We start from the raw sequence: 15254 nt of genomic DNA on the forward strand, positions 1-15254 counted from the left end.
CTTCTTTCTAGTGACACCGTGTGGCTCTAATTTTGCCATTGCTTCACCATTATCATTTTAAAGACTCAGAATTAATAATAACCCAAAACAATACAAAAAATAATCCAACAATAATCCAGACAGTAAGCTCTTTGGCTACCTATCCTACCAACCTACTTCTTTTGTCTAATTATGAGCCACCTGGACACTCTACATTGTCTAGCCTTGCATCCAAACTGATAATGTGTAATGCCCAAAATGATTACATGTAAAACAAACAACTGCTGCTAACTTGGCACAAGGGCAGAATGCCCAAGCAAGTTGTACTGTGTAAAACACAAAAAATGCTTCAAATGGCTCTGTGCACTATGGTACTTAACATCTGAGGTCATCAGTCCCATAGAACTTAGAACTACTTAAATCTAACTAACCTAAGGACATCACACAAATCCATGCCCAAGGCAGGATTCGAACCTGCAACCATAGCGGTTGCGCGGTTCCAGACTGAAGCGCCACACCGGCCGGCTGTAAAACACACCAGTACTAACAATTCATCTCTAGAATTTCCCTTAAACCGTGATAACTCTTCCAGTGTTACAAAAGTAACCCTACTATTATCAAGTTCTTAATCCTCAATCGCATGATCGTCACCACAAAAGAACAATATGGTATCTGTGAATTTTAAAATTTTCCTGGCGAATTGACTGTTCAAACAAATTTCGGGCTTGCAGCCGGTCGTCGTTCAATACTTCGCACGATATTTCAACTGGGCACCTGCCAGTCATCTTCAGGTGAGGGCGACTGAGTTCCGCTGTTCCACCAGCAAGGGCGCTGCCAGCGGGCAGTGTGGTTCAACTATCAAGTTTTCAACGCATGCACAGAATACTTACAGTACGCTATATATTGCGGAACGGAGGACGTTTTCGCCAGTCTGCGACGGCTCACCTGAAGATGACTGGCAGGTGCCCAGTTGAAATATCGTGCGAAGTATTGAACGACGACCGGCTGCAAGCCCGAAATTTGTTTGAACAATATGGTATCTCTCACACCAAATGACGATTTTGTAAGCCGTGATGCAATGTCGTGCTGGGGAGGGTAGCACATCCTCTGCTGCTGACAGTAGTGATGCCAGCTCCCCTGGCACCACTCTAAAGAGTGCCTGTAGGAGACAACTACTGTGGTACCACTCTGAAGAGTGACCAGAGGTGATGACCACTTTGACACCATTCTGATAAGAGCAGTTGGGGTGAATGGGAGTGGTAGTGATGGCAAGTTGGGCCCTGTGGAAACATTGCTGACAATAAAGAGGACTTTATTCTTTCTCTGCGCATGCTTCATCCTGGTTCAGCGAGGCAAAACACACCTCATTCTGTTGGGGCTGGTTGATGCTGATGCTTGGGAGGGGCTTCCACTCCATTGACAGGATGCTACATAGGCACCCTGCAATCCTGACGGCAGGCCTGTGGGTGCTCAGTGGCCTCTGTAGGCCATGGTTGTGATGTCAGCAGCATGCTACTGGTCCATCAGCACTGACACCTGGGATGGTCCCTCGTCCACACACTCAGCCACTGTGGAGACTGCTGTGCGTAGGATTTGACCCATTGCTCTCTGACAGGAGTCAGACAGCAGCTGGTGCTGTGGCACTAAGCCTCTGGTAGGGCACTTGGCACTGGTGACTGCAGGCATGGACAGCAGGTTGGTTGTGTTATGGCACCAAGTCCCTTGAGGAACTTAGTGTTGCCAGTGGCTGCTGCTGGTGATTCCTAGTTGTTTCGCTGTCCGGTGTGGCCTAGGTGTCACACTGGTGCTCCTGAACTCTGGCAAAAGCTAGTGACTCTGCCTCAAAATTCAGACACGTTTATATTGCTCTGAGATGCACTTGTTTCACTAAAGTCTGGCACCTAATTGTGTCACCCATAACAAGAGACTTGCCCTGATTTGGTGACATCACCCACCCCACATGGTATGGTCGTTTCCTCCGTATACTGCAGTTTTCCGCTGAGTTTAGCTAGCCTTATCTCGCAGTCCCTGTACAAGCACATTCGAACGTCAATTAATCATAACTTTTGGGACCAAGAGGCGGCCGGAATGCAAAAAAAGTGTGGGTAATTAGGGGAGAATGAAACACATCACTCACAAAGCTCAAAATAATGTAGTAAATCAAAATTAAATAAAAATAATTAATTTCTAATAAAGAAGAAAACAACAGAAAATTTTAGTCACAGCAAATCTATTTAGAAAGTGTGAAATGTTTTTTGTTTCAATTTCTTAAACCTTGACTTTGCGACTATGTCCCACCACTTCTTTGTGCGCAATTTGTTCATAGCTGTAGCGGTTGGCTGTTATTACAAATATCGGAGGGCAGTCTTGAACTCATTCTTTGCTACAGAGTGCCAAATCTTTTGGTCCCCCCCCCTCCCCCCCTTGGCACAAAAATGTTGCAAAACAAAATCGATAAGCTGATCATTTGAAGTTCTTCATTTGTAACAGCTGCAGTGTCATCTTCCACTAGCCATTTCTCTACATCAACAGGCTGTATATCATTCTGAAGAGTTTGCAGATCAATGACTAAAAATCCAGTGTCTGACTCATTAGTTTTGTGTAAGCTCTTGCTCTTGATTTAGGTTAGGACAAGCCTTCTTCCATGATTTTTGTGGAATTGTTTTCTTAAGTTCTTCTCAAGCTTTGGCAGATGTGTAACTTGCATCTTTTATGTTGAGGCTTTTCACTGTTTCAAAAAGATCAAAACCATCTTCTGTTTTCTTGAAGAGTACAGTGACATATTGCCTCCTGTAATGCCATTTTATCCACTCAATAACACCCTGATCATTTGGTTGGGGCGAGGAAGGCAAAAACTTAGCTTTTATGTCACCTCATTAAGGTTCAGACTCAGAAGGGTGACTTGGGACTTGGTTAGCAATATCATGACACGGGGTGGTAGGTTTATTGAGTAAAATCAATTGATAATGCTGGCACGCTGTTTGGTGCTGGTGCAGAGCATAGTGATTGGTCAGACACATGGTCGGATAATCTGAGGAGTAGATTAATTGAAGGTCGGATAATTGAGGTTCTGCTGTATGTTATTTTGAACCACATATCACCAATCTGAAGCTACCAATCTGGAGCTGCTAGTGCAATACTTAATGGCGGCTTTCCCACTGTTTTTATTACTTTTGCTGTAAGATTTAATACTTTTGCTATAGGATTTAAGACTGGGTAGCAACACTAGATCTAAACAGCAAGACGCTGCAGACCTACATTTAATGTAAATAGGTAAATACAGTGGCATGCAAATATCTCTGAAACCCATAGTATTCAATGAGTTTAACTGTTCTTGGTCAGCTGAATCAGCTGGTAACCCCCTGTTAAAATAATAGATAATGAGTTGAGCTGCCACCAGGAGAAGTGATGGGAAGCTGAATTGTTATGTGATTTAAATCCTCATATATAAAGGCATGGAATATGATATAACACCAGTTTGGCAGAAGCTGATATGTTGTGGACACTATGTGGATTGAATTGGTTACTAATTTGTAAAGATTTACTGCAATGACATGCTGTGGAAACCTTCACATGCACATAGATAAAGAGCATTCTTCTCCATAACAGACCATAGATCACAGATGGATGGAGCAGCGTGATAAAGTGTTATAGATTCTGTTTAAGAAAGAATATTAGGCAGTTAGATGTTGATAGTAATTGTTTCTGAATGCTGAACACTGTTTGAACAACTATATTTGTGTCCCTAACACCCATTATAAAAGGAGGCAGCTTTTAGTGTTTAGTGAGACTTCTTTTGATCATATGATAAAAAATCGGTCATTTTGAATTTGTTGCATTCCTACGGCGTGAACTGGTCAACTGAAAATGTTAACTTAATGTGTTAATTTACCCCTTCATCTGTTAACAATAAGAAGTTGACTGTATAATGTTTTTTCGCGTCATCTTTTCCTTCCACAGGTGATTCAGCAATTGTAAACAACAGAATCCAGCTACTAGAAACTGAATGTGATTATCTTCGAGGCAAACTGCTCCATTGTGTAAGCCGTGAGGAGTATGAACAATTACAGAAGAAAAAAGAGGATGTTGAGTATAAGATAGTAAGTAATTTAAATAAAACTTTTTGTTGTTATTTCATCATGTTATTAATCCTGTCCCACTCATTAATTTCAACAATTGTTAAGTATGTGGATGCATGGTGTCTGTTCTTTCAGATGTGTCTGAAAGAACAGACTCTATACTTTCATATAATTGATTTGGCTCAGTTGGCAATGAACCCACAAGCTTCAGTGCAGATGGAAATTTTCGTTCGGTCACCAAAGTAGGAATCTGAAATTAGCAGGCATACAGGACACGATGGGGACTGCGGATAGGTGATGCTGGGTGGGGATGTGACTCAGCCAGAGAGTTTTCCGAGGTAGTCCATGCATTTGCAATAAATACCATGTCTGGGTGGCGCAATGATTAATGCAACTGCCCAGTAAGCAGGAGGTCACGGGTTCAAGTTCCAGTCTGGCACACATTTTCATTCATCACCGTTGCTTCTGAATAACGTCTCGATGCAGCTGATCTCATCAGTTCCTTCCCCTTCCTTTCCTTTCTAACTCTCCATCTCCAGTTTACATAAACTGTTACGCAGTCTTCTCTGAGGCCACAAACTGATCATAGTGCAGCTGATGTTTAAGAATGTGCAAAATCGGGTAACTGGAAATATTTGTTTGATGACAATGAAGATAACTGAAACGATTGTGTTCAGTAAAGATTTTGACATTGAATTTTACAGAAGAATTTGAATGTAAGCCACATAAAATTTGTGCCCAAGCCATCATCAAAGTGGAACTGAATGTTCTCTGTAATGAGATTTCATAAGATATGCTGGACACTACCATCTATGATCTTGAGTTTATAACACTGTCATAACTGGATATGAGTCTTGGGTATATACATATGATCGTGAAACAGGAGCATAATCATTAAAGTTTTGGTTAAGTGACAATCAACAGCCATTAAGTACTTGAGAAAATGTTTATTATCCATCAGCTGTTTATTATAAACATATGAGTCTACCGGTTGGAGTACAATGGAAGTCCACAATCAATAGTTAAGTGCAGCACCTGTAGTAGGAGTACTGCATCACAGTGTATTAATCACTGTCATGCTGTGTTACTATTGTAAGTGCTGCACTGTACGATTGATTGTGGGCTTTCATTATGGTAACTTTGATGTTTCCAGAATGAGATTTTCACTCTGCAGTGGAGTGTGCACTGATATGAAACTTCCTGGCAGATTAAAACTGTGTGCCCGAGTTCGAGTCTTGGTTGGGCACACAGTTTTAATCTGCCAGGAAGTTTCAACTTTGATGTTATATGAGTCCATAATGAACATGGAATATGCATGACCAAAACCAGTGGACAATATGTGTATAACAAACAGCTGATGGTTAATTGCATTTTCTCAAGAGCACAGTCATCACAGTGGAAGCATTTCTTGTCTCCAGCATGAAAAAGAAAAAAAAAAGTGACCTGTTAAATCTCAAAGTGGTGGTTGATGTCTTCCTTGAAAGTTTTGGAATTGTATATATCAAATACACACCAATAAGACCAGCAGTGGCAAAATAGCACTATGAAAAATTTCTTCTTGATCTCCTTGCTGCAAAAGATAAGACCTCTGGAATCCAGAAACTGGCAGCTACATTATGACATTGTCCAATTTATCACTGCACTTGATCCAGACTTCCGTAAAAACTACTAGCTGAGTTAACAGACAATCACAAAAAGTATTCATTGTGTGAATTCTGATTTTCTCCAAAGACATTATAGAGGTATGTGTGTGCTTCATGCATGTATATATTGTATGCATCTGGTTAGTCAGTAGGGAATATTAATCACCACTTGCAGAACATTTATTTGCTGAATAAATTTACTATCAAAAATCTGTATATGTTTGGGCATTATTGAAAAAGTCACAAGTGCAATGCGAGAAGGAAGATGGCATACACTAGCATATAATGAGTCTAATGTTGGTGTAGGAAGAAGTGAGTTAAATAGCTGTTCAACAGTCTACCCACATAAATACAATGTCTGCAGAAAGCAGAAGTGTTTTCAAGTAAATATCAAAATGTTTCTCTGTAATAGATTCCATCTATTCCACAAAGTGAATTTTGATCAGAAATACGTTGTCAATACAAAATTGTAAATGTCCAACCCGTAGCTTCATGAACAGGCGACATGTTCATCATCGCAAAGCTAGTTGTGACAATGAGCTGTGTTACAGGTAGGTTACCAGATAATGTAAAGAGAAGTTAGACAAGTGAAGCAAAGATAGGGAATGGAAAGGGACAGAACTGAAAAAAGAAAATAAATACACACATAGCAACAAAAGACAAATAACTTGGTGTATAGAGTGGAAGCATATCACAAGGAAAAATGAATCAAAGGAAGATGGAATGTGAAGTGTCCTTTGCCAGGTGGCGTGATTGGCTAAAGTGAGATATACACATTGCAATAAAACTGTTTATTATCGATACAGAAAAAAGAACTTGAATACAAAGACCATAGATGAATGTCCACAGAACTGAAGTACAAACAAAACTGTCTTTCCTAGACATTGCCTTAGATGCACCTTAAAAATGAACCCTATAGTTCGTGGCAGGCAGTGGAGCAGGGGAAACTGAAGATGATTGTCATTATTATCCAACCTGGCACTGGGAAAATGTCCTTGAGATGATGGTACTTCTGGGATGTCAGGTGCTAATAGTTGTTGGAGATGATGGCTCAGATGACAATAGCTTCCAAAGGGATGACCGTATTTTCAGGACATTGAGTGTTGGCAGTTGTCAGAGGCGACGGCTCATACGTTGACCGCTATGGTGGGAAGATGTGCGGTGTGGCATGGCACCCGGGAGTGACAGATGACAGTCCTGCATATAGTCAGTGACAGGTGCTCAAGGTGAAGATGATGGCTCTGTACAGTGAGCTGCTGGTATGGCCAGTGTGAAGACCAGGTACATACCTCCTCAGCATGGTTCAGTGGCAGGCAGTCTTAATAATCTCCAGGGAAGGGTACATTCGTGGCCCTGTGAGGGCACATAACGGAGCAAAGGGAAGTAGTGTCCTGCCTATAGCACACTAAGTCCCAACAGGCACGCTGCCTGTCGGTGAGGATGGTGCCCCTGCATGATGTGGCAGTTGCTGGTGGCTTGACTGTACACAGTACCATGACTTCTGTTTATAAATAATGTCTGTGGTGAGACAGGTGCCATACCTGGCCCATGAAGCTTACACATTTGTGTGGTGGTGCCCCCTGCATACACCACATCCCACCACCCTTAAAAACAAGTGGGACAACTGTCTTAAAGAAGTGCCATACCCAAGGAAGGAGGCAATAACACAGCTGCCAGCACTGGTAGTACAAAACAACTTGCACAAAGCAACAACACAGTCAGCCAGTGTGTAATCATGTGCCCGAGAACTAACCAGTACAATTCTAAGTATTATAGCACAACCTTTCACACCAATAGCTTTGAATAGAACTGAAACACTATGCATAAAAATAAGCCTAGACATGGCATGGACACTTGAGTAAGACTGCACAAGACTGCAGAGGATGGAGTGCAGGACCAATGACATCCGATACACAAGACAAGAGAAACTCATAAGCACTGATTAATAACTTCCAAAAGCTCAGACAAGGCACATGAATATACTGAACTGAATTACTAATTAAAGCAAAAAATGATCCCAATAGAACAAACACGTTGAGTTTCCATCGGGGACTGGTAACTGGCCTCTGCATGCAATAGAGGGAAGACTGGGCATAGGTGGGGCTTGCGGCAAAATTTCCATGAAGGCACAACCAAAGGCCCGGAAGGATACATGACAGGATTGATGGTATCAGCAAGAATGGTGAGACTGGCAGCTGGGCCAGCAGCAACTATAGGAGCAACTGCTGGTACAGCTGCAGTGACACCAGTGAGTCAGCTGAGACAGGGCTGGTGATGTGTGGACTGACGATTGGACAGACGTGATTGCTGACAGGCTGAGTGACAACTTTGGAGGTTGCCCAAGAAAGAGCTGGCACTGACAGGACTGGTGAACTGACTGACATAATCACCAACAGACTTGGCAAAGACAAGAGGGCTGGCTGTGACAGGTCCAATGACATCTGGACTGACGAAAAGGCTGATGTTGCCGCCGACATGCGTGGGAGTGCTGGCCATGAAAGGGCCAACAACATCAAGACTGACAACTGGACTGATATTGTTGATGACAGGGGTGTGGCCTAGGGGAGGGCTTGCACCAACAGGAGGGCCTGCTGTGAAAGGGCTGGCTGTGACAGGACCTGTGACAACTTGAGGGCTGGTCGTGACAGGGCCGGTGCTGACAGGACAGATGCCAATGATGAGATAGTCAGTGTCCAAAGGCACCACAGGCAAGGTCTGATCTGAGAATGGCAGAACTGCCACTATAGAACTCTGTGAACACAAAATCTAGGGCTGCACCACACAACAACACTGCATAAAACTTGACTTAAGGTGACCCAACTTGCTCCCCAAATGAAACCTCTGGATGCCGAGCCCAGACACTGTTCATGAACAAGCTCACTCAAACACCTTGGGGAAGACTGTCCAACATTAACCGTGAATGAGGTATGTGCACTGCTCAGCTGGAGGGAATAGTCCAACAAAAATCCACATAAAACTGTCCCACTAATAAGTTGCCCCTCCTTCTGACAGTCAAACACCCAAAAAGTTTGCGTAGATGTGGGAGCGGCATACTGACATGTGGCTGTAGTAGCCAAAACCTGAGTGAGCTGCAGCAGTTTCTGAATTTTCTGCACCTGTAACTGAACAACTTGAGACAAAGGCAGCTCTGATGATGGGACAGACCTGAAACAACAAAATGACACTCAAACCTTACACAAAAATAGACTGCCAGTGACCTGAAACCTGAGCCTTCAGTGTCTGAGAACATGTCAGACCAGCAGCATCAATTTAGAGAATTCACACTTGTACAACACGTGAACAAACCACCTGAATTACCCAGAAAAAGAAGACAACATCTAAGAAACTTGTGTCACTAACTTGGATAGACTGAGAAACATTCCCCACAGTAAGAATCATGGAATGTGACTACAGCTACTGCCTTCAAACTGTGATAACACAAGAAGCATGAAAATACTTTGCCACCAAAATGAATTAGCACACTAGCAAAAATCTACTTGGGTGATATCCATTTGAACAAACTTAAAAAGGAAACCTGCTCTGTCAAAATGGATTATTACACATCAAGATACTATAACAGACCTGAAGAATACTGAAACATGAAAGCTTTTTACCTCATCACTATTTCTGATGTATGATGGATGAGAGAAGAGAAAACAATTTCAAAATGCACTTTTACCACATGTGAGAAACAGACTTGTCACCATTATTAATGTGTCCTATGCCAAGTGGTGCAACTGACTAAAGCGAGACACACACTTTCCATTAACAACTCATTATTATTGGTATGGAAAACATAAATCAAATACAAAGTCTGTGAATTATGTCCATACAACTGAAGTACAAACAGAAGTGCCTCTCCTCGATGTTACTTGAAATGTACCTACACAGTGAAGCTCACAAGTCATGACAGACGGCAGAGCAGGAGGAGCTGAGGTTAATTGACATTAGGATCCAACCGGGTGCTTGTAGTATGTCCTTGAGGTGACAGTACATGCACAGTTGTCCGAGATGATGGGTCAAACTACGTAGCTGCTGGAGGGACAACAGTATTTCTGAGAGGTCGGATATTGACAGTTGTCAGAGGCGATAGCTCAGATGACAATAGTTGCTGGTGTGATGTGTGGCGTGTCGTGGCACCTGGCAGTGGCAGGTTGTGGTCCTGAAAAGTGTTAGAGACAGGTGCTCCTGCCAAAGGCAGTGACTCCACTGGTGAGCTGCTGGTGAGGCCAGCATGAAGCCTGGGGATGTAACTCCCCAACATAGCCTGATAGTCTAAATAGCCCTGTGGAAGTATATCCGTGTGGCGTTGTGAGGACAAGTGATGACATGTAGGGAGACAGTGCCCTGCCTGCAGTGCTTTCTGTCGTGACTGGCACTCTACCTATTGGCGAGGTTGGTGCCCTCAGATACTGTGGTGGTTGCTGGCAGCTTTATTGTACACAGTACCATGACTTCTATGTACAAACAGTGTCCTTGGTGATGCAGGGCCATATCTGGCCTGCAAATCATGTTAGTGTGGTGACCAAAATATGGAGGGGACAGCCCTGCATACAGTACAGAATATAAACATCTACACAAGGATAAGTTACTCTTCACCAAACAGAAGAGATGTTTAGCCGCAGACATACAATATTAGAGGTGAGGTGGACTTGTCTCTCTCTCTCTCTCTCTCTCTCTCTCTCTCTCTCTGTGTGTGTGTGTGTGTGTGTGTGTGTGTGGGTGGGTGGGTGCGCATGCGCGCCAACCCTCTCGTCCCCCCTCTGCAGATGCCTATTGACATTGATTGCATAAATGTATCTGGGATAAGACTGAGGAAGAAGCATTATCACTTTGTTCTGCATTACACACATGAACACATTCATGCTCTTCTACCTGGGTCTTTTAAATTGACACATGTAACATGTTGGTAAACTTCAAACATAAAAATGGTATGAGGTAGAAAAAAATTGGTTGCCAGATAATGATAGACTAGGAGAGATCTTCTATTCTGTTGAATATGTTATGTAGTTTTGACCCACTTCATAACAGCACGATAACAGTACTGTCTGTTAACCTGTGGCGTATCTAAACTTTCCTATATGCCAGCATAAGAATTTCTGTTGAGGATATAGCCTTGCATTTAGCCCAGCCCATCTAGATATATTTAATCCACTCACAAAACTAAACAAATAATCTAATAGGAATGTATTCAGTATACAGAAATTCTGTGTGAAATAAAAAAGTGTTTCACTAATTCAAAAAGATGTGTTATATTGATCTATGGTTTTTGGGAAATCATTTTTGCAGTCTGGGATCCAGATGATCAAATGATTTGGAATTCTCATTGCTTATCATGGAGAAGACCGTTTTCTTCAAATAGTGGATTGTGCTAGAAACTTACAGCACACACATATAAGTAATGCAGGGAAGAAATTTTATGAGGTAATTCTGCTACCTGTACATTAGACCAGGGTGACTAGTGCTTTCTCTCAAAGAGTGGCTGCAGTTTTATATTCCACAGAAATCTGTACCAAGGTACCATTAGCTAAATTAGCTGCCAATTCCTAATATCATCTGAAAAATACTTCCATAGCTCTGAGTCTGCCATCTTCATTTACACAACTAAAACAAGTAACATCGCAATTCACCTTCACAGTGCCACTGCAATTAAATGGAAACATATTTCTTGATTTTTCTTAGTGAAGAATCAACAAGCAACCGTTCATTGACAGTAGATCAGTCTTCTTAAACTATTGTGCAGCACTCACTGTTTCCTTAAAGATCCTTAAATAAACAGCCATATCTCTTATTCATTACCAGCAGGAAGTCAGTAGCCATCAAGATCTTCAGATAAATATAAGGATGTTTTTAGACATGAAACATCAGAAGGATAAGAAGTGAAGTGCACTTTTACTGCACGTATATAATATTACATGTTAATTCGTTATAAACTATCAGCCTGTTTGTACAATTGAAAAAATGATTTTATAATGTTTAATCTGACACTACTAAGTATAAAATGCGTTTTCAGGTAACTTTGGAAATGGAGAAACAAAAACTGCTGGAAGGATTTGAAATGGCAGAATGTGAAATAAAGAAGCAAAAATTTACCGAGAAACTTGACAGAGATTGTTTCAGTGCATTGAAGCAACTGATTTCAAAACTCCAATCAGATAGTGATGATAAGGCAGAAATTGGTGAGTATAATAGTAGGAGAAAGTAGAAAGGAAATAAAGCGGAAAGGCAATAGTGGAGGATAAAGATGTCAATATAAATACTGAGTTTTACAAAAATAGTGACAAATGGTATATTGGAGAATAATCATTTTAGACACTGTGATGTTTGTTGTCCATTGGACCATAATTTTTCCATAATAATAAACCACTTTGTGTCACAATGAGAGCCACATGCAAGCAAACAAAATCATTGCCTCTAGAGAAAATATAAAAATTCCTTTTTCAAATGCCAAACTTATTTGCGGGTCATGATTTTCTTAACCTTCTTGCCAATGTTTATATCTATCCATTACATGCATATTTAAAATAAATAAATGTACTCCTTTGGTCTGTTTTAATTAAGTGAACTGTTTGTGATGTTTGCTAGGGATACGTCTGCACATAATGACTTCTGAGCTGCGAGTATTATTATTAAACTAAATTTGTCATATTCACCTTCCTCCTTGAATTATATTTTCTTCACATCCTGGGGCTATTTAATGTTGCCCATGTACTTATAATATTGTCCTTCTTGTCAAATCTGTTAGCTTTCTAACAATACGGCAGACAATACACAATATGTGTCTGAATAAGGAACCTGCAGCACCCCATACTAACATGTGCAGGTATCATTTTGTGACTCTTGGCTCTCAGCATGTGTTATCAAGTGGCCAATACATAAAGTGTTTGCTTATCCATCAGGCTGACAGATTCTGTCGTATATACAAACAACATAAATTCACAAGCCATTAGGTCGTCTATGTGATACTTAACTCCTTTTAAATTGCTCAGTTTGCACTTAGATCTTAATGAGACCACTGTTCATTGGAATGAGATGCAACAGACCCAGAAGTGCTACCCACCACTGTAGGGGTAGTATCTAAATGAAACTGTGAGAGCAATATTTGTTCTGTCACACGCTTTTTCATTATGATTAGAATTATTATCTACTTGCGGCACTACTTATGATTGTAGTAAAGTGACTAAGGAGAAAATAATAATAAAAAGAGTCAGATAATTCTGATCACATAGTCTATCCCAGAAAACAAAAATTGCAGAGACCACAACAGATCATGCAGGAAACTAAATAAATTGAAAGGTATAATGAGCATGGAGTAGATAGATGCATTGAATGAACTCTTGAGTAGATGATCCAATAGCACTCGTTATCGGTCTCATTTTGACATCAGTCTAATGTATCTTCAGTAGTCCATATAATCTAGGAGGGTAAACTTCCAATATGAGTTTTATGGACAAACCGAAGGAGTGGCCATGGGCAGCTCTCTGAGTCTAGCTGTTGCTAATCTACTCATGGAATCTTTTGAACCGCAGGTGCTGCAGTCTGCCAGTAAAAAACCTGTGAAGTGATATCGGTATGTGGATGACACTTTTGTGGAATGGAATCACGGTGAAGAGGAATAGTATGTTTTCTTAGTGCACCTAAATAATATTAATCCAGAGATACAATTTACTATGGAGAAAGAGAGCAATGGACAACTAAATTTTTTGGATGGATCAGTAATTAAATAGGCGGATGGGAGTCTAGGGCATAAAGTGTATAGAAAAGATACACACACTGACCGTTGCCTCCATAAGGATTCGAACCATCATCCCAGGCAGAAGAGAGGTCTCATTAAAACATTGGTGAACAGAGCTAATAAGATTTGTGAGCCAGTTTATTCGCAAAATGAACTAAATCATTTGTGAACGGCTTTTAAGAAAATTGGAAGCACTGACAACGAGATAGATTGAGCACTTCATCCCAGAAGAAAAGTGTCTAACAACATTCAGCAACAACAACTGTCAGCTGGAAAAGTTTTTCTTCCAATTATTTGCAATATTATGGGCCATATTGCGAAAGTTATGGCCAAGTTTCAAGTTGAAACAATCTTTAGACCCACCAAGAAGGTTAGTGAGTGAGTGTTTTAAGATTGGCGAAAGACCCACAACACCCCTTAGCAACTCCTGAGGTGTATAAAATTCCGTGTACCTGTGGGAAGGTTTATATTGGAACAATGAAAAGAAGTGTCAACACTCGCTTAACCGAACACAAAAAGAACTGTCGACTAGGACATACCAACAAATTAGCTGTAGCGGAACATTTTAAAGACAGTGATCATGAAATCAAATTTAGTGAAACGAGTATGCTAGTCAGAACATCACATTGTTATGCTTGTATGTGTAGAGAAGCTATAGAGATTCAGAAACACCAGTATAATTTTAAGGGAAAAGAGGGAGGCTTAAAGTTAGACAAGATATGGTAGTCGACTTTGCACCAGTGATGTGACAGTCAATTCCCTTCGATCAAGAATAATGATGTTAGAGATAGATTTACGGTCGGCCACACATGACATATGTTGGTGGCCTCTATGCGCTCTATATAAACAGGACCTCCATAGTCTGGCAGCCAGTTGTCGACTCACCTCGGAAGATGTTGCCCGCAGTTGGCAGCAAAATGTCAGGAAGAAGAAGTTTTACAGATCGACCATGGCCTCTTAGCTTGGAAGTTTTAACTAATGAAGATTCTGGCCACGAAAGCCTACATTTTATGATTCATATCATATTTGTTCACAGGTGTTTTTTCAATTCTTTGAAAGTACTGCAGGTTGTCTTATCACCCACCTTAAGCAAATTATATCGTATCATCCATAACTGTAATGCACATCATCTTCCTTCCATTTACTGATACTCCTCCTCCATTCTGAACACATATACATATTATTTTTATAGGCACATGATGAGCAAGAAGTGTGATGAACTACATTCTTGATTTGCACTCCAGCCAATTTTAATTACTTCTTTCATTTCTTCTCCAGTTCTTATGTTTACTTGCTGTACTACATACAAATCTTATTAACTTTCTCTGTTACCAGTCAATGCCAAACTTCTCTAGTGTCTCCAGAACCTTTATCCATTTTACTCTATCAAATAAATTTTATAGACCCCTGACTGCAGAGTTTCTTAACACAACAATCACATCCTATGTCCCATTTCCTTTTCTGGCTGCAAACTTTTCAGTTTTCAGCTCTCTTTAAGTTTTGACTGTAGGTTGTATTTAGAAATTCATAACAGAATTTTGGGGACATGAGATACAAAGCAATAGTTCTATATTATAAGCATTGCTTTTCTTTAGGATTGGCACTGTCACAATCTTGGTGAAATAATGAAGTCAGTGTCCCTTCACATAAGTGATGTTGCTTAAGTGCAACAGTTCCAGTTTCCCTACACTTATAACTTTTGATAAACTCTATTGGGATTTCGTTTCATCTCCAGCTTTTCCATGTCTTGTTTCTTTAATATCTATCTCTACGTATTTCATCCAGATTGGAAAGTCCTTGTCCTCTTCAGTGATGGCA

General features: G+C 40.8%; 1 protein-coding gene across 1 annotated transcript in view; it reads left to right on the top strand.

Moving 5' to 3' along the window:
* Positions 1 to 15254, top strand: part of LOC124612894 (centrosomal protein of 290 kDa-like) — a 220283-nt gene that overhangs the window by 155803 nt on the left and 49226 nt on the right. The window contains exons 19-20 of the mRNA XM_047141357.1: positions 3940 to 4079; positions 11715 to 11880. Coding sequence (XP_046997313.1) covers positions 3940 to 4079; positions 11715 to 11880 — 306 coding nt within the window. The remainder of the gene's footprint in view (positions 1 to 3939; positions 4080 to 11714; positions 11881 to 15254) is intronic.

The sequence above is a fragment of the Schistocerca americana genome, chromosome 1, assembly GCF_021461395.2.
Source record: "Schistocerca americana isolate TAMUIC-IGC-003095 chromosome 1, iqSchAmer2.1, whole genome shotgun sequence".
Lineage (NCBI taxonomy): Eukaryota > Metazoa > Arthropoda > Insecta > Orthoptera > Acrididae > Schistocerca > Schistocerca americana.